This window comes from Cricetulus griseus, chromosome 2 (assembly GCF_003668045.3).
Source record: "Cricetulus griseus strain 17A/GY chromosome 2, alternate assembly CriGri-PICRH-1.0, whole genome shotgun sequence".
In the NCBI taxonomy this organism is placed as follows: Eukaryota; Metazoa; Chordata; class Mammalia; order Rodentia; family Cricetidae; genus Cricetulus; species Cricetulus griseus.
This window is the reverse complement of record NC_048595.1, coordinates 381,880,173-381,907,313: the sequence shown is the minus strand read 5'-3', so window position 1 is coordinate 381,907,313 and position 27,141 is coordinate 381,880,173. Positions and strand designations below refer to the sequence as shown.

The 27,141-nt window shown below is 46.4% G+C and overlaps 1 protein-coding gene across 3 annotated transcripts; it reads right to left on the bottom strand.

The window, feature by feature from the left end:
- Nucleotides 1-827: 827 nt before the first annotated feature.
- Fam118a (family with sequence similarity 118 member A) lies at nucleotides 828-27,141 on the bottom strand. 3 transcript variants are annotated; one of them, XM_027396168.2, is made up of 10 exons: nucleotides 27,006-27,141; nucleotides 19,036-19,211; nucleotides 16,764-16,819; nucleotides 15,989-16,241; nucleotides 13,293-13,514; nucleotides 11,197-11,325; nucleotides 8,766-9,051; nucleotides 7,125-7,157; nucleotides 3,722-3,805; nucleotides 828-2,128 (listed from the first exon to the last, which is right to left on the bottom strand). In XM_027396168.2, exons 2-10 carry the CDS (start codon nucleotides 19,153-19,155, stop codon nucleotides 2,109-2,111), a joined length of 1,203 nt encoding a protein of 400 aa, XP_027251969.1. In that variant the 5' UTR covers nucleotides 19,156-19,211; nucleotides 27,006-27,141; the 3' UTR covers nucleotides 828-2,108. The 3 variants fall into 3 exon arrangements, with proteins under 3 accessions (XP_027251969.1, XP_027251972.1, XP_027251973.1); XM_027396171.2 differs by lacking the exon at nucleotides 7,125-7,157; XM_027396172.2 differs by lacking the exon at nucleotides 19,036-19,211 and having other exon boundaries at nucleotides 27,006-27,140.

The window sequence follows — 27,141 nt, the reverse complement described above, 5'->3', positions numbered from 1 at the left end:
AAAAGAACATTCAAAACACACCACAACAAAGAGACTGAACAGGGTGGTGGTGGTGGCGGTGCATGCTTTTAATCTCTGTACTTGGGAGGCAGAGGCAGGCAGATCTCAGTGAGTTCAAAGCTAGCCTGGTCTACAAAATGAGTTCCAGGTCAGCCAGGACTGCTACATAGAGAAACCCTGTCTTGAAAAACCATAAAAAAAAAAAAAGACCGAATATAGCCATATTAGTTCATTATAGCAAGAAAACTCAGATCCTTCAGTGTGACACTAAAGCTTCTGATGGGCTGATTTGTTTTTCGGTTTGTATCCTGTTTCCATAGCCAGCAGAATGTATAATTTTGCTAAACAATATACTGGATCAGCTTTAATATTTAACCTATCTATCCCTGATAGCACTCACGTTTTGTTAATGTGTTTAAAAAAGAAAAAGGCTCACTGCTGAACCTGTAACCACATTAACAGGCTGAGCAGGAGGACTGCTGTGAGCTAGCCTGGCCTATCTCAATAATAATCTCTGTTGGGGGGGGCTATGCATATATATGAGTGCAGGTGCCAAAAAAATCCACATTCGATTCTCTGGGTAGTTGTGAGCCACCTGATGTGGGTGGCGAAACCAAACTTGGTCCTCTACAAGAGCAGTATATGCTCTTCTTAACTGCTAAGCCATCTCTCCAGCCCCCCAAAAACCAATTTTCAAAAATTCACATGTTTTTAATTAGACACATTCAAAAGTAATCATTTGCTTGATTTCAGAATTCAATGGCTAAGCATTCTCATTATATATTACCATATCTTGTCATAATTAAAGAAAAGCTGAGCACACAGGGTTGACTTCAAAATTTTATTTATAACCAGTGACATAAAAGATTTAGTTTCCACACTTAAAAAGGGAGGGGGATCTTCAGCCCATTTCTGGCTTCTCCCTCATTCCCTGTCTCAACCTGTGTTTCCTATTCTTAATTATCCCTGTCTTCTTGGGAGATACAGTGCCATCCATGCAATGTCACAGGCAGGGCTTGGCAGGATATCAGAGTTTGGCATCATATCAAAGATTAGTAGCCTCAAATGAGCCATGCAGGACCTGTTTCTAAGAAATCTTCCTTTCAGATCACTCTGCATAACGTGAACCTTTGCCATAGTCTCCATCAGAGGAACTCTGGGCATGTGCAGTTCTCTGAGCATGGGTGTTTCCCAGAAGTAAACCTTGAATGTAGTTAAAATGTGGCAAGCCCTTTCAAACTATTGCCTATCCCACTCCATGTAAATCTTAATATGAACCATGGGAAGAGAGGAGAACAGAAAAGATGGGCCTTATCCTAGAGAAATAAGACTTGGAAAGCTTAGAACTTAAGACTTAAAAGTTTAAAGCTTGGTCTTGTGCTTTGCTTTTATGTTCTAACTTTTAAGTCACAGAGTAGATCTAGACAGCACTGAAGACTGTGAAAGAAGTCTTCAGACTCAGACTTAACGCTTCCCACCAGGCAGTCCACCATTGCTTTGGAAGAGAAATTACTTAAGTGTCACAATTCCAAAGAAACCCAACTGATCTAGTCATCCTTTAACAACAACCGTTTTCACTTGTGGGTTCAGCGCTTCTGCTAGCCACTCATTCTTTACTATTTAACAGTAAAACCATCGCATCTTTAAAAAACTCTACAGTAAAAGATGTTTCTGCGTAAAGGTATAAAATATAAATGTTTACGTCTTATTTTCTCTTTGGCAACTACTGTTGCTTGGACAGTCTTCACTCTCCTCCCTTTATTAGGAAAAATAACACGCTGACATAAGAAAACATGTCAAACAGGAAAAGGGAACAATGCCAGGTACATCCCACCTCCCACTTTGCAGTTTGGTCCCTGAGGTAGCAGTCCATTAGTCCTTACAGAGTATACCTGAAGTGTGTCTATGTCACCTCCCGAGCAGCTAAGCACATAGTGGAGTTCTGTCATTCAACCACGAAGGCCACGCACCCACACATGGCTCTTTTTGGGGTATGTAACAGTTCTCTATTGAGAGATCCATATGGAGTCCTCTGTACATTCCTCATCGCTTGGGCATGGCACTGTGGTTACAGAAGGCTGTTTTTCAAGTTTCAAGTTTTAAAATCTTCAAGACCCTCCAGCATCATCTGTTTAAGCAAAAGAAATACCAGAGTGTTTCAGTTCATTAAATATTATTATATCAGGATTTCTGTTTCAGCAACTACCTCACATACTGAAAATTTTGAAAACCTTCCATAACAGGAGTAGCCACTGTCTAGAAATGGCCTTGGAGAACTACAAATACCCAGGACCAAGTATCAAATATAGGTGTGTAAAGACCTATGGAAATCTCTACCCATTCATTTCAATACTGTTTTCTGGTAGAATCAATAAAGCAATTTTAGCACACATGAGGTGAAAGTCTGTTTAAAGTATGGGTAAGAAATGAAGGCTCAGGCCTGGTGGTGATGCACGCCTTTAATCCCAGCACTTGGGAGCCAGAGGCAGGCGGATGTCTGAGTTCCAGACCAACCTGGTCTACAAGAGCTAGTTCCAGAACACCCTCCAAAGCCACAGAGAAACCCTGTCTCGAAACACACACCCCAAAAAGATACAATTACCAAATGCACTAAAGTTACACAATATCTGAAAGAAGCATGCAGTCTGCTGGACATGAGCCTCCACAGCCTCTGATCTCTTGCCACCCATCCTAGTGTGAATAGTTCGCACTGCAGATATTTTAAAATTGCCTTGTTTCATTTGACTAGGTTATCTGTGTGCCGTGTGACTCAATCAATAACAGATGACTTCAGCAACTCATGTCCTTGGAACATATAGTAATATATCTTTTATTCAAAATGTCTGGGGCCCAAAAGTACTTCAAGTTTCTTAGTTTTAGGGATTTAGGAACTTTGCATGGAATTTAAGGGATTGAATATCCCTAATTGGAAATTTAAAATGCGGTTTTAAAAATGTGTTTGTGTGTGTGTGTGTGTGTGTGTGTGTGAGAGAGAGAGAGAGAGAGAGAGAGAGAGAGAAAGAGAGAGAGAGAGAGGGAGAGAGACAGAGGGAGAGAGAGAGAGAGAGAGGGAGGGAGGGAGGATACCTGCAGAGACAAAAGAGGATGACAATTCCTTTGAGCTAGAGTTATGGTGGTTGTGAGCCACATGGGTACAGGGAATTAAGCTCAGGGTCCTCTGTAAGAGCAGCAAACACTCTTAACATTAAACCATCTCTCTCCCAAATCCAAAACATCTGAGTACCAAAAAGTTTCAGTTTGGGGAGATTTCACATTAGCAATGCTCAAGCTCTGTCACAGTACTGATCAGACTCCCACTGAGGAGTTAACTTTAAATGTTCAGTATGTCATCAATATGCTAAATGTTCCAAATTTATTTGGAAAATTATTAGAGTTACATAAGGGTTTGAAAGCAAGAATCTGAAGTGGTTTCTTTGGAGATGAATGTGGGCATTCTGGCTGGTGGGGGAATACTCCCAAAATGTTGTTTGCTGACTTGGTATGAAAATGGGTGTCTTTTCCTCTTGAACACTCACTGAGCTGATGCTACATCATTTGCTTGTTTTCCTTCAACAGAAATTTGGGGGAAACAACAGTACCTCTGGTCAGTAGTGTGAAAGGCCAGGTACCACTCCTCCCCACAGACCAGGGGTGTTAGCAAAGCACTAACTACAGAGCCTATGGGTCTAAGATGGGCCTCCATAAAACAAACAATACCTACCAGTATCTGACTGTCTGACTTTTTTTGTAACTTCAATTCCATTTTCTTCCAACTTCCTCTTTGCACAGTCCTGACATGCATTACCTTTAAAAAAATTAAAAAAAAATTTACATTAAAATAGTCCAGGAGGAAAAAAACGGAAGCATGGGGGTAACAGATGGGGATGTGGGGTACTCTGGGAATTTGCTTGTTATCCTTGTATAGCCTTGAAGTTGTCCATAAGTAGAAATACAGTTTGCCTACTTTTTATGGTGTAGATATGAAGTATCCCTCAAACCTAGTGGGTTAAAGGCTTGGTCTGCAATACAGAACCCTAAAATTAGACTGTTAGGGATAGTGATTAGATCCCAAGGTCTCCTGCCTGGTCAGCGACATTGGGGTTAGCCTAGTTGGAAGAAGTCAGTAACTGGAGGCATGCCCTTGCTCTTGCATTTACTCTCCTTCCTTCTCTTGCTACACTGAGGTGAGCAGCTTTCTTCTGCCATGTCACAGGCCCAGAGACAATGGAACCAGGTAACCAAGGACTCAAGCCTGAGAGCCAAGTTGCTTTTTCTCCAGAATTTTGTCACAGAAAGGCCAGTAGGGAACTGGTGCTAACAAGTGAGGTCATGCTCTGTCTGAGCATGTGCACCAAAAGTTTTTAAAACCACTATGTAGGAGTGACTTACAAGTTTGGAGAAACATGTTAGGGAAAGCTTAGAGATGCTGAGTGTTCAGAAGTCCAGGATGCTGCTGGGAATACAAACAGTAAGGACCGCTCATAGCATCAGGTGACAATGAGGACTCTAGGGGATTAGACTAGAGGCCATTCATTTCACATTCTAGAAAACATTATTAATTAACTAAAAGTCTATGCCCTGAGACCTTGCAGGAGGCTGAATTTAAAAATAATAGACTAAATAATCCAGAGAAGAAAACTGCAAGGCTGCATAGTATTCCAGCTATGGCACGGGTATTACTAGCTGCGTTTTGCCAGTTTACAGAGTTAAAAGCAAAAAGCAGAAAAGAATTGGAGAACCTTACAGTTTAGCCAGAAAAGCAGGACATTTGAAGTTAGGATTAAGGAAGATTAGCACCATTAAAGCACCACCCACGTTTCTGTGCCAACACAACAGGAAAGATGCCTTGAAGGTCTCAGGAATCAGCAGGGCTATCTATCAGTCACAGGCTCAAGAGGGGGAAGCTCCAAGAGCTCTAGGGCTGTTTGCTCAGGGGTGCCTAGGTAGCCTTCACACATAGAAGCCATGGGCCAACTGGGCCTGGCTACTACTGCGGCTGACAATGATGCTTCCTATCTGTTTTCACAGACACATAGGATGCATGAGCTGTGCAGTCATGGAGACTTCTACCCAAATTTGATAAGGAAGTCAGAGAGGCCAAATATGAAAAGGCCAGGGTCCCTCACCACTGACAGGGTGGATGCAGGAAGCTGAGTGAAACCAAAGCTGTAATGTAAGCACCAAATAGCAGGAACATGGACTATCTGCTAGAAAAGCTGCCAGTAACAAGCAGAGCCAACCCAGGAGAGGTCATATGAGCTGTAGCTGACAAGGTCACACAACAGAGCTACCTAAACCACTGGAGGTCAGCCTTGCGCCTTGTGCCCTACTTATCAGACCTGGAGCTGTGGGATTTAATGTTTGCCCGGCTGGATTTTGGTCCTGCTTTGGTCTAATCCCTACTTATTACCCAATTCCTTCCTTTTGGCATAGGAAATGTTTGTTCTGCCAACTGTATGTTGGAAACATGTACATTTTTATATATTAAAGCTAAGAGTCACCTCACATGTCAGAATACACTTTGGCTTTGACCTTTCTTGATTTTGTTGTTTTTGAGACTGTTAATATTAGTCACTTGTCTGTTACTGTGATAAACGCCATGACTAAGGCAACTTCTAGAAGGAAGGGTTTATTTTGGGGCTAACATTTCCAAAGTGTTAGGGTCCATAAACATCATGGCAGGGAAGCATGACAATAAGCAGGCATGGTGACTGGAGCAGAAGCCTCAAAACCAACCCGCTCCCAGAGACACACTTTTTCCAGCGAGGCCATACTTTCTAGGCCTCTCAAAACAGCACCACCAACTGGAAACCAACCATTCAAATGTGAAAGACTTATAGGGGACATTCTATTCAAACTACCATATGGTCTCACTAGAGCCCAGCCTATATGCACTGAGCCTATACTGACTGGGCTATCAGATGGGCTATGGCTGGAGAACACAGGTCCCTGGGAGCTTTTCTTGTTCCTGGCTCTTTCTCTGTACTCTGCTCTGCCTTACCATGCACAGGACAGAAGAAAGGGAACTATGTAACCATGGTCTGAAAGTTCTGAAACAGAGTGCCACAGCAAGTCCTTCCTCAAGTTTTCTCAAGTATTTTGTTATGTGCTAACACACTATTATAGAATCTATTTCCAGGAGCCAGTTTCTGAATCTGATTTTATTCCCTGCCATGTACTGTATATTTTGTCAACCAAGTTACTGCTGTTTTCAAAGGAAAATTATTATTCTGGGGTTCATAGGAAAACTACAGCAAAAAATAATACCCTCTCGGCCGGGCGGTGGTGGCGCATGCCTTTAATCCCAGCACTCGGAAGGCAGAGGCAGGCGGATCTCTGTGAGTTCGAGACCAGCCTGGTCTACAAGAGCTAGTTCCAGGACAGCCTCCAAAAGCCACAGGGAAACCCTGTCTTGAAAAAACAAAAAACAAAACAAAACAAAAAAAAACAAACAAAAACCCCCTCACATGGACATGAAGAGCAGAGGACAGCTCTCACCATTCCTGAACTGAGCCAATGGACTGGAACTAGCTGCCCCTGCACTGCCACACTGTTCTGTGTGGACACACTGGCCCAGCAGGCAGCAATGGCAGGCTGAACAGAGGCTCCTGCTCACTGGCTAGAACCCTTTTTGGCCCAATTGACTCAAGGAGTAGAGACATTCCTGCCTATTTTGCCCACTGAAGATGCTGGTAGCTGCTGACGCCTTGGCTTATAAACTGGTAGTCCCAAACCCAGCAAGAACATTCACACTATAAGCAAATATTAAAAGAAAAAAATATATATAAAAGTTTAAGTAAGGGACAGGTCACCGTAGAATACTGGGCCCTTTGCTGAATGACGTAATGTAAACAGAGCATTGCTCTGACTTCCTCTAACTCTTGGTTCTAGGGCAGAAACTATAGCAGACTGCCCATGACTAGGCTAGGCTTCCTAGGGAGAGGGAAGGACTTTTGTGCCTTTAACGTGGTGGGGACTGTCGGAAGGCACTGCTCTCTGTCCTTTCTGTGCTGTTTAATAAGGCAACTTACTGACTAGAAGGAACACTTTCATGGTTGTACATATGGTGACGAGTAAACTAAGGAAGCAAAAGTCAGATGAGCAAAAGGAAAGATCTGCTTTACCCAGTAAGGTGGTGCTGTCCACTCGCTCAGCATCTGGGAAGAAAGGAAACAGTCAGCAAAGCCAAGACAGGGAGGACTCCTCCTCCTCGGGCCTGGAATGATGGCAAAGGCTATCCCGAGGCCATCCACTGCTTGGGACAGGCTTCTGTGCCAACTGTATCACACACCAGCCATGGTACCCTACCTGTGTCACTCCCTTCTTCACCTGGTGGGATGGATGCAAGAACTCACTGCATGACCACGTGAAGCTTCCGGAGCTGGCAGGCGCATGGAGTAAGACACAGCACCCATAACAGCTAAGGTCACTTTCACTGCCAGTAGGCATCCTTGCCCATCAGGAGAGAACACAAAGACAAATGTCCTTCATGACAGGCACAGATGAAAACCTCAGTGACATTTTACTCCTCTAGCAGCTCACTGAGTCCACTCAGCTGCCAGGTCCTGGAAAAGGCGCTTCAATGGGGATGGAGCAGTTCAGCTGTGGACTCTATATGCCTGCTCAGTGGCTGGGTGCTGCCATGGCTGGGGAGTCTGAAGAGGTGCTGGGCAGGACAGAAGTGGGCAGGGTGAGGGAGGTCTCTAAAGATCCACGCACACAATCGGTACCAAGACATTTTTGTCTGTGTTAGTCCAGAATCAAATCTCAGCTTCAAAGTTCTGGCACACACTGGGAAAATACCTCCCTCAGCTGATATCAATTCTCAAATCTAAGTAGCAAAAGGTACTGATATTAAAAAATAAGGGCAGCTGGGCATGGTGCCACATGCCTTTAATCCCAGCATATGGGAGGCAGAGGCAAGCAGATCTCTATGAGTTCCAAGACAGCCAGAGAAAAATAGTGAGACCCTGTCTCAAAATAAACAAAATAATAATGGCAAAAATGTAAAATTTGTAGTTGTGCATGACACCGCTCTACAACATGAATTCTCTGTTCCCAGTAAGAAACTGACGACCCCCTAATTATACACTACTCATAATTTAGCAGCTGAAGCAGCAGTGGCAGAGACTCATGGCTGCTGTACTATGTACAGCTGTCTCTCACTGGTCTCTGCTAGCCTTGTTCCACCACATGGGGAGCCTCTGGGTTTCCTGTTACTATGAAAGGCCAGTCAATACAGAACTTTCCATTCTTGCTGTCATCCATGTTTTATGACACTGAAGTCAAAGCCATTAATTCCCTCGTGTAAAAATGCCTTGAGTTGTGGTAAACTGGCAGAGCAGGGACTCCCTACAAAAGCCAAAGAGCACAAATGAGATGTATGCTGTGTCTCATATAGCACAGAGATGTGCTCTGAGGAGAAAAAAAAAAAATCAAACCACCAGGAACTTCTGTGCTTTTCAGGGTTTAGATTTAAAATGTAGTCACAGATGAAGGTATATGATAGTCACATGATTACGGTTCACCAATAAAACTGGCCTGCAACATGAATGAGTGTGTCCCCTATTTGTGAGCAGAAGTCTCAAGTTCTACTTTAGACTGTCACAGTTATACCAATCACCCCATTTTCTACTTTTAAATTTAGAGGCTTTAAAAAAACAACTAGATTATTGGTAACTGGAAAGTCTTACAGTACGAGAGGAGGAAAAACTGAAGGAAGAAGCCATGAATTACACTTGGGAAGTAATGGCAGAGCTCCACACCTGGACTTCGCTGTTTGCAGATCTGAGTGGCAAGGTCTTGCACATAGCCTGGGAAAAGGTCAAAGCAGTCCCCATAGGACACGACTTTAATTCCATGTAAAAGCATGTCTGCTTGGTGCTTGAAGAAGTGGTCTTCATTTTCCTTGAGTACTACCATGTAGTGCTCTAAGTCCACCTTGTTTGGCACCGAGTACAAGAAGAGAGCTTGGAAGATCTGGTCACGCAGGGTCTCTCCACAGCCCACAAACAGGAAGGACTTGGTGCGGTACAAGTTTTGCAGGACTTCCTGGGGGAAAGCCAATAAACAAAGGAAGACAGCTCTGTGAAGACAGCAGGAGCCCACAGTTAACACAGCTAACTCTGTGTTCCTTTACATCCTATCCTGTACCCACCAGGCTTCCCAAGAGCCACCCTGAGGCGCTCTGAAAGGCTATGAGCTCCTGACATACTCAGGTCAGCCCCATGCAGTGAGCTGTGCAACTAGAGTACAGCTAGGCGGAGAGCCACCTCTCAGCTAGGATTAGGAGGAGAACCAGCAGAGCTGGGGTACTGGCCAACCTGCCCAGCATGAATGCACCTCACAGTGAGGACAGCCTATGGTACACCTATGGCTGGCCAAGTCGACTCACCCAAGTCAACTTCTAGACTTACATACAATCTTCAATTACTAAAACATGAAACAAAAATATTAAAATGTTCTCAGTTCTGCTGGGTGTGGTAGCACACACCTTTAATCCTGGTACTGGGGAGGCAGAGGCAGATGGATCTCTGTGTGAGTTCCAGGCCAGACTGATCTACATAGCAAGAACCAGGCTAGCTGGGGCTATATAGAGAGGTCCTGTCTCAAAAAACAAAACTTCTTGGTTCAAAATTATATACATACAACACCCTGGACCTAATGAACGGATAGATGAACTGGATCCCACAGTAGGATGGGGGTAGATAAATTATGGGGTGTGAAGCCAAGAGAGCTGTGAAGGGAAATAGGCAGTGAGCCAAGCACAGATCATGAGGGTCAGTCAGAGGAGCAGTAGAGTCACTGATTCAAACATGAAGACCCACTACCAGGACAGTACTTTCTCATGCTGAGGGTCTCAGCATCATCAATTCTTAATGGCCCAGCACTCATCTGCTGACACCATCTCTGGTGACAGAGACCAGAGAAGAGCTCTGGGGAACATGTACCTGATCCTAGGAGTATTACAAGTGAACACACAGATTCAAGTCAGCGTTCTAGATAGCCTGCTAGGGTGGCACATGCCTGTAATCCCAGCGCTTGAGAGGTAGAGGCAGGAAGACTTGGAGTTCAAAGATACTGAGCAAGTTTGAAGCCAGGCAGACTACATGAGACCCCATCTCAGAATTGGGGGAAGGTGGTGGCTAGGACAGAAGAGCTGGAAACAGGACAGGGCTTTTCCACACACTTCATGTGGACATCTGAGGACATCAAGAAAGGCTTGCAGCAAGTAGAAAGACCATCTGTGGTTAAGAAGGAGCATAGAAGCTCTTCCAGGGGACCCCATTCAATTCCTAGCACTAAGGGCAGGTACCTCAACCACCTGCAACTCCAGCTCCAAGGGATCCAATGCCTCTGGCCTCTGTGGGCACCTACACACACACACACACACAACACACACACACACACACACACACACACACACACACCACACAATCTTTGTTTAAAAAAATTAAGAAGGCTGGGCATGGTAGCAAATATGTTTAATCCCAGTACTCAGGAGTCAGAGGCAGGCAGATCTTTGTGAGTTCATGTCCAACTGGCCTACATAGTGAGTTCCAAGACAACTAGGGCTCTGAAGAGAGACCCTGTATAAAATAAATAAATAAATAAACCTAAAATTTTAAAAAGTGAAGAAAGGCTGTCAGAAAATGAGGTTTTGACTGGTTATGTCTGCCATGTGTGCTGGCATGGAACTAAGGGCATGCACCTGCTTGTCAAGAGCTCAGCCAGAGCTCCATTCTTAGCCCTAATTTTAAAACTAGGTTTGGAAAGTTGAACAGACCACTATTTAAGGAAGGTAAGGACTGTAGGACAGAAGACACCTGAGTAAACACAGAGAACTGATGAACAGGGAAAAACAGAGGAAGACACAGACTACCAGTATCACACTAGACTCCTGCCAAGTTCCTGGCAAGGAAATCGCTGCAAGCTAGTGCTGGCACCTAGAGAGGTTTGTACTTTCTAAGGAAGCACACATTTCCTCCTGCAGCAAGTGTGCCCTGAGCATCTACTCAAAATGCAGGCACCATACCAGGGCACAGAGACATAGCTAAGAACAGGAAAACATGGTCCTATTCCCAGCAGCCAAGTGGGCCAGAATGCCTGCAAAACACTCAGACTACAGCCAGATGGCTGCTCGCCACCATAAATTTCCCAGGACAGGCACCCAAGGCTTAGTGAAAACAGGCATACCATTACTTCTGGATCTTGAGTGACATCTTTATAGCCCGACGGATCCAGTACCATCCCACAAGGGTCTGTGTATAAGCCATGAATATGAAGAACTCCATACTTGATGTGGCCTCTTGCCCACTGAAGGACCTATCAGAAGTCAAACCAAGACAAAGAAACAGCCTGGTGTTATTTCAGACATATACAAGAAGAAAACTATCTGAAAAGGTGAATTGTTCCACTCATAATTATACTTGAAAACAAACTTCTGCAGGCAGCTTATTCCTGCACCAGAACTCAGCAAGATCTTTAAAGACAGTGTGTGGAATGTAACCCTGCTGTTTCAGCAATGACAGGGACTGTGTGGGGGAAGGGACCGTCTTCAGTTACATGCAGTTAATCATTCTGTGTTGTTGTGCGGGTTGTTGTTGGGTTTGTTTCCATTTTTATGTCTTGTGGTGCTACAGGTAAAACCCAGACCCTCCTTCACATATGCTAGATGAAGTATTCTACCCCCGAGCTCTAAAACCAGCTGTTATTTTTACACCAGCAAATTTATATATATTATATATATATATATATATAATATATATATATATATATAAAGGCCATTTATCAAATAGCCCCTACATTCATTTCAGTTCAAGCAGGTTACATGACACACTCCATGTCTGTGTGGCTTGTCTCCAGGCTCTACAGGCAGACTCACTAGAGGCGGAGGAGCCTGCTGGCAATTCTCTTACCCACAGCTGACTATTCATTTCCTAAGGTGCTGTCATGCTTAGCCACAACCTGTGTCCCACCCCCTCCTAAGGCCACGTCGCAATATAGGATACCCTAGCAACCAGCCTGTGTTCACAGCCAACTCAAGACAGGCTGTACCAGAGAGAACATGTGTACCACAATTCAGTGGCTGACAACCCAGCTAGCAATGTGAATTCCTAATAACCCAAAACATAAGCATATCACAAAAGGCACAAACATGCCAAAATTGAAAATGGTCCATAAAGTGAAACTTTGTTCAACCTCAGCAATAAAAGGGAAATAATTAGGATTTTCACCTCCCAGACAAGGAACACTTGGTTTTTTTGTTGTTGTTGGGTTTTTTTGGTTTTTGTATTTGAGACAGGTGTCCAGACCTGCCTCAAACTCACTATGTAGCTCGGGGCAGGCTCAAATTCACAGTGATCTTCCTGCCTTGGCCTCCACAGTGCTAAGGTTCCAGGCGAGCACCACCATGCCTGCTGGCTTTGTTCTTAATAACTCCACTGCTGGCAAGGGATAGGGAATTGCTGCCACACAGAGCTGGAGCGGTACAACCGCCTTCTAGCACTGGGATTACAGGCACCACCACGCCAGGCCAAAGTCACTGTCAGCAACTTCTTGGCACTCTTCCCTTAGAACTCGTTCTCAGAAGTTCTTCCTCACTTTTTCTTAATAAATCTACATTTGCTCTTTAAAATAATAATAATTATTATTATTATTTTGAATGAGAATGGCCTTCATAGACTCATCTATTTGAATACTTGGTCCCCAGTTAGGTCTGGGAAGGATCAGGAGGTGTGGCCTTGTTAGAGGAAGTGTGCCTCAAGGGGTGAGCTGGGAGGTTTCAAAAGCCCACACCAGGCCAGTTTCTCTCTCTCTCTCACTTTCTGCCTCCAACGTGTGGGTCAGATGTGAGCTCTCAGCTACTGCTCCAGCAATACACCTGTGTACCTTCTGCCACGCTCCCTGCCATAATGGTCACAGACTCACCCTCTGAGACTATAAGCAAGCCTCAAATAAATGCTTTCTTCTACAAGGTGCCTTGGTCATGGTGTCTCGGCAATAGAACAGTGAGTAAAACAAACATCTTAATGAAGTTGGGCATCGTGGGGTATGCCGGTAATCCTAGCACTTAGGAGACAAAGACACAGGGCACAGGACAGAACATGAAAAGGAAGTACAAGTGGACAACGGCAAGCATCACAAGAGGGGAAGGGCATGACTCCCAGGCTGCTTGAGGAAATTGCTGTGTGGCATCTAACAGTAATTCAGTGTCTTGCTTCAACGCAGGCACCAGCAACATATCCACGGCAATGACTTCCCTGACTCCTGCCCACCCAGCCCATCCGTACCTTTGTCTTGTCCTTCAAGTCCAGGGACTCCATGGGCTTGCTCTGCTGCTGCCCAAAGATCTCCAGCAGGTTGTCATAGTTGGTAGTCAGCACCATGGTGCCTCTGTCCATCAGGCTGAGGATGGACTGCAGCACCACAGGGTTCTGAATGTGCTGTTCCAAGCTGTCAAAGACCTCCATGAGACAATCCTGGAAGAAGTTGGGCTTGGTGTCGCCTGTGCGCTATGGAGAGGTAGATCAATAGTTAGGAACATGAGTTGGGCAGTGGTGGCGCATGCCTTTAATCCCAGCACTCGGGAGGCAGAGACAGGCAGGCGGATCTCTGTGAGTCTGAGGCCAGCCAGGTCTACATAGAGAGAGCCTGTCTCAAAACAGCAGCAAAAAGAAGTCAGAAACACCAGAGCTTGACTATGACAGAGACATGGCAAATGAGTAGGAGTCACACTCCTACAAAAAAGAAAAAAGAAGTCAGCCTTCAAGGAGGAGGACAGCTCAAGTGCAAGGATGTAACAATGCAGCGATAAACACTACGGGAAAAGCAAGGCAGAGCAGGGGTGAGAGCGCGCAGGTCAAGGGCCCACATAGGTTTCTCTGAAAACCCAAAGTCCAGGCAGAGACTTGAGGGGACGGGGAATTCTCAGGGCTGTTGTAAGTACACAGGGGCAAGTACAAAGGCACTGAGGTATTAGCGAAAAACGGGTCCAAGGTCAGGAAGAGCTCGTGTGTGTGGCTAAGAGACGGAGGGGAAGGATTAGCAGGGGGGTCACAGAGGTGACCCACAACAAGGTTATAAGATACACAAAAGTCCCTACTTTCCCCAAGTGGAGCAGGGAAGGTCAGGAGCTAAGGGCATGACAGGGAGAAGTGGTAACAGCAGAGTGAAGGGAACCAGAGGAATGGGGCCGAGCTGGACAAACACAGGGGTCAAGAGGCCCCTGTGTTTGTCCACTCCCCAGTGTTTGTCAACACTCCCCAGAAGAGCAGTCCTACCTAACCTAGGCTTCCTAATAGCACTTAGTTTCACAGACAGCACCACCTGAAAGGCCCACAAGTCAGAGATACCAGACAAGCTTCCCTTAGGCCCCTCCTAGAAGGCTATGGGAATGACATTACTGCAGCCACTCTCCTGCAGAGCCTGCTAGCCCTCATCTTTATCCATGGCACCAGAACCCTCCTTGCAAACCTGCCAGCACAGCAGGAGAGGCCTGCTGACCCCCTCACCTGACTCTTTGGGAGGTTTAGAACAGATCACAAGGGTAAGAAGTGGCAGATGGCACTTCAGACCATCTGCTGACCAACAATGATCACCACAACAGCCTCTCCCTGCATGAGCTACACACGCTTGGTGCTGCCCAGTTACACACAGATTTAGCCTTCATCTTCCTGGATAAGGGGTCAGCATCCTTTATCTACCAAAGGCCAGACAGTAAATCTGTTAGGCCTGTGGCCACAGTTTCTACTGCAACTACTCAAGCTGGCCTCTGGGCATGAAAGCGGCCATAGACAATGTGCCAGCAGGAGGGTAGGGCCACATGCCAACACAACTTGATAAAAATGGCTAGCAGGTCAGGTTTGGCCCTGCCCCTGCCTACGATGGCGGTTCTCCCTGATTAACTGAACACCTACAACTTGGCACAGCCGCCACCTAACTGACAATGTCCCCAGCCTGGGAAGGTGAGGTATACAGCACTAGGGTGAAAACACTGCTCTAGTGACTCTGTGTTGGGAAGCCATGGAAGTGTGAGGGTGGACAGCCCCATCTCCACTGCCCACTGGAAGGAACAGGGGGGAGTCAGGCAGCTAACTTTGTACAAAGACAGGGAACTTCACGCTGAAGATGGCAGGGCCCAGGTCCCCAGTATCATAAAGCTCTTGCATGCTCCTGAGCTGCCTCTCCAGGTTTCAATGTAGGAATCAGAGTTACTATCACAATAAAACCACACAATTTGGGGGTCTCTTTTGACCCAAAACCTCTCCTACCCTTCCTGCTAACCATTTCGTGTTATCATCTTCCCTTGGGCTGGCTTCTCATTCCTTCCACCTCTTCTAAATGCTAATTGCACATCTCCCACGAACACAGACCAGTGAGAAGCAGCCTACTCCAGCTTCACACACTGTACTCAGCACCTGCACCACACACAGACACCCACGAGCTGGCTGTGCCTCTCATTATCTGTCCCCTGCATCACCAGCTTTGTTATTGCTCTGCTGTGTTACTTCTACTGGCAGACAGACACTGACATCCCACTTAAAATGTCTTATGAGGACCCACTGTTATCTGGGAAAGTAGGACTAGCCAACACGATATTCAGTGTCTCACAAATCTCACGCACAAAATGCAGCATGAAAACATTGAGAGCCAACCAGCCTCCAGGAGCCATTGCTACAGACAGTCCAGGTTTAAAAGGGATTAAAGGTGTGCATGGTGGTGTGCACCTTTAATCCCAGCACTCAGAAGGCAGGCAGGTCTCTGAGTTCAAGGCAAACCTAGTCTACAGAAGAGTTCTAGGACAGCCATGGCTACACAGAAAACCCCTGTCTTGAAAATAAAAAGGCAAAAAGGACCTGCTAGACTGAGCACCAAAACATGAGTACCTCTGCTCATGGAGGCCTAGTGTTCAATCTATTATTCACTCCGTCAACCTGGCCTAGAACATAAAGCCAGCCCCATGAAACTTCAAGTGTTTGAGACTCACAGGTGACATTTTCCGGATCAGATCATGGGCCACAACCAGCAGGTCCCGGTCCTTCATCACCTTCCTCCGGAACTCAGCAACGTCCCCAGGATGCAGAACCTCCAGCTGCTCTGCAGCCTCAATGACGGCCTCAATGCAGCTCCTCCAAGAGCAGAGTGCACGGATCCCTGGAGCCACTGCTGCACTCACGCCAGTCCCAATGACCAGGAGCAGGTCCTGGGGTTGCTTCCTAATGAGGCTCTTTAGAAACTTTCTATTTAAAAACAAGGAAAGAAGAAGCCAACAGTCAGCTTGGAAATACTACAAGCTTCCAGTCTAGAAACATCTAGAATGTTCAGGTCAAACATCTGCCCTTCCATTCACTACCAGAAGACAAAGTCCATGTTGCCCACGGTGGCACATTTACATGACAGTACCTGTGAACAAAATGTTCAGGCCCTCTCATCCTTTGAAGCTGCAAGTAGCTTGTAAATACTGTAAGGACAAAATGATCTTGCTGTGACAGAAAGAGAATTTCTGACAAAATGCAGGTTTTCTGCCACCTAAAACCCACTCCAGGGAGCAGCAGTTCATTCTGTGTCACTTTCCAGTAAGTGGAACCTGGGGCTGGCCACTCATAGTCCTGAGCCCTTCCCACCCTCCACCTCCATGTTGCTTGGTTTGAAGACAGGACTTGGAAAGCCACTTTCTGCAATGTTTCTTGAATTGGAAGAAACCACGGTGAGCAGCTCTGGGTTCCCTCCAGTACCTTTATTTCCTAACTGACTTTATTTACCTTGATTTCTGTTCACTTCTGTTTGTTGTCTTTTCCACTGACTCCATCTGTGAATCCTAAAGAGAAATACATTAGGAATGGATCCTATCCCCAGATGAAAGACTTTTTACAAGTACCCTGGAAGACAGTAAAGGATGGGGTTCAAATCAAAGGTCCTGACTCTCCATGTAATCAGAATACCTGAAAATTACTATCTATGAAAAGATAATGCCAGGTGGTGGTGGTGCATGCCTTTAATCCCAGCACTTGGGAGGTAGAGGCAGGCGGATCTCTGTAAGTTGGAGACCAGCCTGGTCTACAAAATCTAGTTCCAGGACAGGCAAAGCCACAGAAAAACCCTGTCTCAAAAAACAAAAAACAAAAAAGAAAGAAAGAAAGAAAGGAAAAGTGCACCAGGCGGTGGTAACGCACACACCTTTAATCCCAGCACTCCGGAGGTAGAGGCAGGCGGATCTCTATAAGTTCAAGGACAGCCTGGTCTACAGAGCTAGGACAGGCTCCAAAGAAACAGAGAAACCCTGTCTCAAAAAAAAAAAAAAAAAAAAAAAAAAAAAAAAAAAAAGAAAAAAGAAAAGAAGAGAAAGAAGGTAAATGCAAACAGTTCCTCTGCTGCCACTGCTAACCTCACCCAGCTTCCACTAGTCAAGGGTTCCAGTGTCTTGTGCCAGAGTGAGCAGCTCTCTTGAGCTAGTTCCACACTGTGTGTTTTCACCTTGGAAATGTCTCTTGAAGACAAAACCATCTACAATTTTCCCATTCCCTGTCACCCAACTCCTTTGAGTCTAGAACTAATGTTTACTGTAAACAAGGAAATATGCAGAGAACTTGGTATGAAGTCCAACATCCTACTATCACTGAGAATTATAGCACTTGCCCCATCTACCAACAGGCTTTTTACTGATATTTTTCATGTTCTTTGAGAGCCTAGTACATGACCTAATTTTAGTCCCCTGTGCTATTAGAAACTACTCAAAATTAAAAGTAAGCCACACATGTGGGATTACAGTATACTGACTGATACACCATCTTCAATAGCCTTTCACTAATGCAAGATGCTAGCAGCATGGTGAGCAGCTTGTGTGAAGAACTTGTAATCACTTTGACCCTGTCTATGGAGGGCAGCCCTCTGAGAAGCAGAGCCACTGTGTTACAAGTATGGGCAGAGCACACCTACAATTCCATCAGTTAGAAGGGCAGAAGCAGAAGGACCCCGAGTTAAAGGCCGACATAGACTACGTAGACACAAATGAGAAGAGGGAGCCCTGCCCCAGGGGTCAACAGTGGGAGGAATACCAGCCCTGCCACCCTCACCACAGACTGAAAACTGTCGACCACATTCTAATCTTTTTCTTCTTCAATTAGAATTAGGTCACCAAAAATAATTTTCCAGGAGAAACCACAAAGCTCAGTGGGTCTGTAACTTGCAACCTCAGACTGTAGATTGCAAAACATGTGATACAGCCATGCCCTTACCTTTGAGGGGAGCACTCACAGCTTTCAAAGCCCCCCAAGAAACTAGTCCATGGGCCAAAAAAAGTGAAGGTGGCAGAGGATGCCACCTGCCCAAGGGAAGAAGGGCCCACCTCACTGCAGTCACCACCCAAGGCCAAGTCTACTTTGTTTTTGTAATCTGTTAGAATCTAAGGCAAGTTAAAAGTATTCTATTTCATATAACCTGTCCCTGCACACAGAGCCCCATGGATCCCACCCCAGGAATCCAATGAGCCGATACATATTTATTGGTTTTGTTTCCAACCGTAAAGCACAGATTCCTGGAACTGGCCAAACTTCCATGCTCAGTTCTCTCTGGAGGGAGGGAAAGTGCTCTACAAACCAAGCTGCTGAGCCAAGTAGCTGAGCTGGGCCCCACAGTTGAAAATGGGGGGGGGGGGTCCCCCGAAGGACAGAGTACTGAGAGATGCTGCTGTACTTCCTGTTTGAAGTTACCATGCGCAGACTAACTCAAGGCCATCAAAAAATAACTGTGTCTTCAGAGTGGTTATCCTTCTTGCCTAGGAGAAAGCCCTTCATCTTGGCCAGCTCTACCCAGCACTTTACGGCTGACTTCAAACAGACAGAGGCAGCCAGCATGCCTTAGAAATGACACAGCCTCAACTGTTACCACGTAAAAAAAAACTTAAAAACTCTCTAGCTCTTTCCTACTGTTCAACTGCTTTTGCTCTCCATACATCCAAAACCATGCACTTAGACCTCGGCGAAGTAACACAAAAACAAGTGATTTCAGTTCCCCAAGAGAATGGGAGACACTCACAAGAGAGAACTCTGCTCTGGACAGGCACGCTGTAGCTGGTTCCTGCTGGCTCTGCTCTGTCTCAGCCTGAGTTGGGTGGTCTGGAGAGGTCTCTGCAGCCAGCACTCGCACCAGTATCATAAGGATTCCCACTGGACTGGGAGAGGGGCCTCTGGGCTTTCAGACTGCTTGAACCTCTAGGGATTGAAGCAACCAGCAGGGGACGCACAAAACACTTAGACTCAGCACAGGAACCATGCGGTGATAACTGCATAGCTGCCCATATTTAGGCATTTACAGTTCTTTATAAACACTACATGCTTAAAGACATTACCTCATTTCCTGTTTTTCAGCAGCCAAAAGATCAGAGCCAAGCCTCGTAATAATCCAGAGTGCTCAAAATCTCCCCTTTGTTTTTAAACCTAGGCCCAAGTGGGAGATTTGCCCAGCTTGATCTGTGCCTAGAAGTTTCTGGAGGCCCTTCTGCCTCAGATGTTCCTTTCCCTTCTCAATGGCCACTCCTTTAAGCCAATCACATTCCAGACAACAGCAACAAAACCCTTTGGAGGCCTCTTAGATGCTGCAGCTTTTGGTTTCCTAGGTGACCATGTCGTCACCAGTTTGCAGTCTCAAAGCCAAGTCATCATAGCAACCCATTTTTTTTTTTTCTTCATAAAAACCTAACAGTGTTTTCTAAATGTAAAATCAGGCCCAAAACAGACTCTTAAAAGCAGTTACTGTCCTTTTTATCTGAAACCCTCAGCAAAGTCACAGCACAATTTTTTGTGCCTAGAATCACAGCTATTTTACACAAATGAGCTCTGTAGTAGCTAGACTGCCTTGATTTTTTTTTTTTAATTCCTTGGCATAAACAGCACTAAATGTATGTTCATCAGAGGACTAGAGACATGGCTCAGTGGTTACGAGCAGATACTGCTCTTACAGAGGTCCTGACTTTAGTTCCAGTTCCTTACTCCAGGTGGTTCACAGGAATCTCCACCTCCAGCAGACCTAACGCCTCCGACCACCACGGGCACCTGCCTCGTGTGCATATATATACTCCCACACTGACACACACATAAAAATTACAAATTTTAAAAACATTTAATGTTCACCAGAGTCCAAAAGATGAGAGACTACAGAAGAGGAACTGGTCATCTTCATATAGCTGTGAAAAGGAACCCCCACCTCTAACCCACCATGGTGGATCACTGACAATTCCCATCAAGCCTCCAGATATCCACACCCCACACAGTCTTAGTCACGTGATTTCTTTAGTCACTGGCACACCAACAAACAGGATAAAAGTGAGTTTGACAAGCACTGGGGAGTGCAGCCTGTCCTCTGTAACTCAGCCCTGTAAAGCCAGTCCAGCCTCCTGGGAGAATACATGTCACACAGTTGAGGAGCACAGTCACCCTGAGCCACTCAGGTCCAAGAGCACTGTGTGAGACACTCAGTGTGGATAGTGGAGCTTTGCTGAGCCAGGCCCAGCCCAAGCTATGTAAGTGGCCCTTGTCTGAAAGGCTGGCTACCACCAGGGTTCTACACTGCCACAAAGATTAGAGAGGAGAAAGAATAAGTTGGAGTCATCATGAGAGTGGCCAAAAGGGGGTGGGGGGAGGGCATGGGCACTGATCATTACAAGTGCTGTAACAAGTAACTAAATCATGTTCAAGTCTGTGGGAGCCTCAGGAATTATGCTTGTTTTGTTTTCCATACACGTTTTCTCTGAGTAGCTTTGGAGCCTGTCCTAGAACTCACTCTGTAGACCACTACCACCACCCAGCCAGAAATTATGCTATTAAAAAACCTTGACTTCTAGCCAGTCGTGCTGGCACACGCCTTTGATCCCAGCACTCAGGGGGCAGAGACAGGCAGATCTCTGACAAGACCAGCCTGGTCTACAAAGAAAGTTCCAGGACAGCCAGGGCTATACCAAGAAACCACGTCTCAAAAAACAAACAAAAGAAAAGAAAAATTTGGCCGGGCGGTGGTGGCGCACGCCTTTAATCCCAGCACTTGGGAGTCAGAGGCAGGCGATCTCTGTGAGTTCAAGGCCAGCCTGGTCTCTAGAACGAGTGCCAGGATAGTCTCCAAAGCTACACAGAGAAACCCTGTCTCGAAAAACCAAAAAAGAAAGAAAAAAGAAAAATTTGACTTCTGCCAAGCATGATAGCATACACTTTCAATCCCAGCACTTGAGAGACAGGAAGACAGATCTCTGCAAGCTCAAAGCCAGCCAGCCAGTGCTACACCAAACAAAACTTCTACAGGCTTTAAGTACAAAGATGCAGGAGAGGTGAAGCTACAGCTCAGTAGCCAAGGCTTGCCCAGGAGGCTCAAAGCCCTGGGCCCCAGCACATCACACACAAAGTCCTGCAGGAAGATGTATAGCCAAAGGTACACAGTTCCCTCACACTGAATATTTGATAGATATTCAAAACCCACTCCCCTCTCCCAGCAGGAGGGGCAGGCATCACATTTAAACAAGTGGGCTACTGTAGTACCTGTGAGGAGAGACCTTCACAAGGCAAGAACAACAGTTCAGTGCTAGAGTTTACCTAGTATCCATCCCCAGTACCATGAGAACCAAGAGCAGACCTTTTAACTCACCTGAAGTCAGTCCAAAATGTGACAGAAGAAAAGGATCCCTTGCATTCAGACAAGATTAGTGTGGCCAGCAATGAGCTGTCTTCTGAAGGCCCTGAGAACAAGGCCATACTTCCCAATCTTTTTTCAAATAGTACTGCTCCCTGGTGTCTAACCATTAAATATATGAGCCTATAGGGGCCATTCTTATTCAAACCACCACAGACTCAAAGGCCTAGAGGTCCTCAGAGAAGGCTAGCATGGAGCATGGTGGCCATTCCTTTAATCCTAGCTCTGGGGAGGCAGAGGCAAGAGGATCACTTCAAAGTTTAAGGCTAGCCTTACCTACATAATGAGTTCCAGGTAGCCTGGGCTACACAGCAAGGTCTTATAGAGAACAGGAAGCTGGACTCTGCCAGTCATATTCCCACTATACCAAGCCTTGAGTATCTGCACAGCAGGCACTTGCGGCCATCTGCCAAGCCCTCACACACTACAGCTGATGCTGGTCTATTACCATTACCTGGTTTCTATTTCCTGACTTCCAGTCAGTCTTCTTCTCACACCACACCAAGACAGGGAGGAACCTGGTACTGTGGCAGAAATCACTGGTAATAATAAGTGTCCAGTATACCCAGTCGCACAATTGAACCAGCTGGCGTATGGGTGACAGATTTAGCTCAGGTGAGATGGATCAGCAGGACTGCATCTACCTGCTTTAAAAAGATGAAGTGTTGGCCGGGCGGTGGTGGCACATGCCTTTAATCCCAGCACTCGGGAGGCAGAGGCAGATGGATCTCTGTGAGTTAGAGGCCAGAATGGTCTACAGAGCGAGTGCCAGGACAGCCACCAAAGCTACAGAGAAACCCTGCCTTGAAAAACAAAAACAAACAAACAAAAAGATGAAGTGTACAGAACCATAAGGAACAGACTTATACTCAGAACTGAAACCACCCAGAACAGCACCAAGACATGGCAGAAAAACCCAAAGCTCAGTTCCCACCTGTCTATGGGGTTCCACCACCCATGTCACTGACTAGACCTTTGCAGACTTCAGGGGAGCACAGAATCTGAAAGGCACTTGTCAAGATGCCTAAGGCTACCAGAAGCTACCTGAGCACACCAGCAAGCTTCCAACTCTGCACCACTCTCTTAGGGCCATCCTACAACTGTCACAACAAAACCACTTCTTCAGCCACTAATCAGGGAGATTGAGGATGAACTGTTTTCTCCAACTAAGAGAACAAAGCTAGGCATGGTGACTCACACCTGTGATCAGAGCATTCAGTGAGCAGATGGATCACTGTGAGTAAAAGGCCAGTCTGGGCATACAGCATGAGATCGCCTCAACAACCCCCATCCCCTCCCCCACTCAAAGACAGTCAAGCATGGTTACTCATGTATCCCCTCCCCCAATAAAGACTGCCAAGCATGGTTGTTCATGCCTGCAATTCCAGCAACCAGAAGGCTTACACACAAGAAAGATACCAAAAGTTTAAGGCACCCTGGTCCACATGGTGAACTCCAGGTCAGCCTGGGCTACAAAGTGAGCCCCTAAAACAGAAACCACGGGGCTGGGGGTGGGGAATAGCTCAGTGGATAAAATTACTTGCTGCACATGAACTATGACCTAAGTTTGAATCCCCAGCACCCACTTAAAAACTGTGTGCATAGCTACATGGCACCTACACCTTGTTGGGGGTAGAGCCTGGAAGATCTCTGGAACTGAACTTGATGGTTCAGTGAAAGACCCTGTCTCATAAAGAATAAGGCAGAGCTGGGTATTGGTGTTGCACACCTTTAATCCTAGCACTCGGGAGGCAGAGGCAGGCGGATCTCTGAGTTTGAGACCAGCCTGGTCTACAAGAGCTGGTTCCAGGACAGCCTCCAAAGCCACAGAGAAAAAAAAACAAAACAAAAGAATAAGACAGAGAGTGACATCTGACAGCCTCCCCTGGTCTCCAAACATACTTCAGAACAATTTACAGGAGACACAAACCCTGACCTTGAACACATGCCACAAGACCAATCACTAAAATAAGTAACAACAAAAAACCCACCTATAGCTGGGCGGTGGTGGCTCACATTTTTTAATCCCAGCACTCAGGGGCAGAGGCAAGCAGATCTCTGTGAGTTCAAGGCCAGCCTGGTGATCTACATAGTGAGTTCCAAAAAAACAGGGTTATGTAGATAGACTGTCTCAAAACAATACCAAAAAAAAAAAAAAAAAAGTCCTAACCGGTATCTTGAAAGTAGTGCTCCCAAGCTGCTTAAATATTTGAGCCCAAATTAAGAAATTGGTATGTTTGTTTGTAATTCAAATATATAAAAAATAAAAAAAAGAAATTGCTACATAACAGAGAAAGCCTGTCTCAACCCATCCCCCCAAAAAGGTGGAGAGAAATGATTCCACAAAGTTGTCCACTGACCTCCGCACATGCTGTGTCACATGTACTAACACACATCACATGCACAATAAAAAAAAAAAAAATTCTAAAAAAGAAAAAGGAAGGCTGGGCGTTGGTGGTGCACTGCCTTTAATCCCAGCACTCGGGAGGCGGAGGCAGGTGGATCTCTGTGAGTTCGAGGCCAGTCTGGTCTACAGAGAGAGTGCCAGGATACGCTCCAAAGCTATACAGAGAAACCCTGTCTCAAAAAACCCAAAAAGGCAAAATCCTACCAGTACCAAAACACTTAATATAATAGTTCCTTCTATGGACAGCATTATCCAGACTTGCTGGCACACACCTGTGGCCCCCAGAATTTTAGAGATAGAGGCAGATGGATTAGAAGTTCGGTAGTCATTCTTAGCTATATACTAAGTTTAAAGCCAGCCTGGGCATGAGAGAGCTTGTCCAAAAATAATAATAATAATAATAATTATTATTGCTGCTTTTAGGGAAAAACAGGAAGCACTTTGCATGCATGGTCTCATTCCAGCCTCTAAAATGAAGAGCCAGCAGCCCTCACCTGCACGATTCACACTGAGTCCATTCTAGAGGCGACTACCACGCTGCAGTCTGACCCCCATTCTACACCAGTGTGCTGGGATGCAAACAATACATGGGATGTCTTCCCAGGAATCTGCCATCCACAGCACTCACTGCTTGAGTCTACCCGTCAGAGGTGACACATACCATAACACAGGTATTTACATTCATTTAATAAGTCAGTAATGGTAAAAGCCCCCAACTGGGCCCAAATGACCGCCCAACCCCAGAAGATGCAGAAGAGATATTCTTTAGGGCAACTTAAAATCATAGAATTTCAGAGCTGGGAGGATCTTAAGGTTTACATAATGCCAAATGCCCTCATTTTTCTGAGGTGAAAGCTAAGCCTCTAGTAATTTGGTCAAGGTCTCCCCAAGCACTGGGGACAGCAATAACTCACTCCTGGTTGGCATTCCAGACTCTCTGACTACAGCAGGCACTGCCTGTACCCCTGCAGCCCCAAGTCTCCCTGTCACATTCACTTCCACACCTGGGCCCCCAGGTTGACTGCTCTGTTTAGCCTGCTGACCCTCTGTCATTCCCCAGAAACATGGTATCAGGGAAGCTGGGAGGGATGAACAGACAGACAGAAACACACAGCCAGCCAGCATAAACAGCATTGTCACACAGCTGCCTGAAGTAACCTTAGCAGAACTGATAAGGAGAGCTAAAGGAGAAGAGGTGTGGCCACTTTTCCAAGCGGAAGGCTCCAGGCGGAAGGCTGTGGGGAAAGGAAAGGTACACAAAAAGCTCCGACCAAAAACAGATGTGCCGTGCTGCCGACAGCCTACACAACCCTCTTGAGTCTGCTCCGTGACACATGAAAAAGGAAGAGTGTGTACCTCCCAGGTAGCCAGAGGCTTCCACAGGATAACACTAGAGTAACTTACAGAGCATGCTTCACATGACCCCTAGATTTAATCCATTAAAATCCAGTCTTGTCACTGTAGGCATACTCTAAGTGACTGTCAGCCATGTGTGGCTGGTGTCTGAATACTCTACCACAGAGTGCTGTGGTGGCCACAGAAAACCTTCCTGTACCGGGCTATCTCCAGTTCCCTCTGCATCTCCCAAGTCTAGGCTTCATCTATTCTTCATGATCTCTAAATCCACTCTTTCCACGACTCTGGCTTGCAGCTTCAGCCCCTCTGGTCACACAGAGGATGGTGCTGACACATCCAAATGTGTCGCCTTCAGCACCTTTCCATTGCCTTCAAGACTCCCCAGCTGACCTATAAGAATCACCCTGGTGAGAGACACTAAAGTGACTATGCTGTGAGCAAACAGATAAAATGTCACCTAAGAAATTCTGTCTCCAGCACTAAGCACACTGGACCACATAGGGCACCCACTCCCTCTTTGACAATGTCTGACCCTTGTCTTTCACAATCATCAGGTCAAGTGTGTTCTTTTTGGTAGCAGTGCTTCAGGGCACCAGACTGTGTAGTAAAGTCCAGAACTGTTGATCAATGACAATAGCCTGAGGAAATGATAATCTTTGTTCTAGAGATTTCCAGGACTGAAAAGGATGTGTACCATTCGGCTCCAAACTTTCACCTCGGGAAAAACAGCTACTGACTTGCATTTCCTATGCAAGCCACCCCTAAAGCAAGATCCCAGAAGGATGGCCCTTCAAGCTGCCATCTTCCTAGCAACTAGGCCACTGTAATCAAGCCTTGCTCTCTTGGGCTGGTTTTGGTGGGCTGTGTATGGTAATAAAAACTACCACGCATTGAGAACACGACCTAAAAGAGCCTTGTCTGCTCAACTCCTTCACTCCCAGCGATGTCTCTCTACCATATGGGTCTCACGAGTTAAAATGCGGTCCCACAGTGAGCACAACGCACATACGGAGCCCCACGTCCCACCTCCTCTTTGGTTATACGTGGCCCTCCGCTGACCTGTCGAATGTTTGTACTTTTATTCCTGCTAACAAATCACAAACCTCAAGAACACTCTAGTAGAGGCTGCAGGGCTCTGTGAACCTCAAGTTAGAAAGCAGGAGGCAGGAGATCCCAGGAAGGAAGGACATTGGGGAGAGGTGGCTCTGAAGGCCTCCACCCAAGAAAGGTTGGGAGTTCACCGGCCGGGGAGACTCGAGGTTTTGGAGCGGAACCAGAGGGGATTCTGTTGGACTTCTGGAGCAGAAGACGGCAGGGGCTCAGGCCTTGAAGACACCGAGGTCCTCTGTGTGCTGAGTATGGGGAAAAACTGGAGGGTTTGGGGGGTTCCCGGGACTAAAAGGTGGTCCAGTCCACAGGTGGCCGCGGACCCAGGCAGTCCCAGGGGATGCCAGAGGTAGGGGTCACCAGGACATCTGAGGGAACTGGGGTCCCGGGAACTTAGGGCGGGTCCTGAGGGCTGGGGAGACACGGGGTGCTGGCACTCGGCCCCGACCCGCCGCCTCACCTGCCGCGCAGCGGAGTCGCCAGTGTCGCTCGCGCTCTTGCCGCCTCCTACCCGGGCCGCGCCCCTCAGGCTGGGTGGAGCCGCCGGGCGGTGCGCCGGATGGCGCTGCGCGCGCACCACGCGGAGCCTGCCGAGC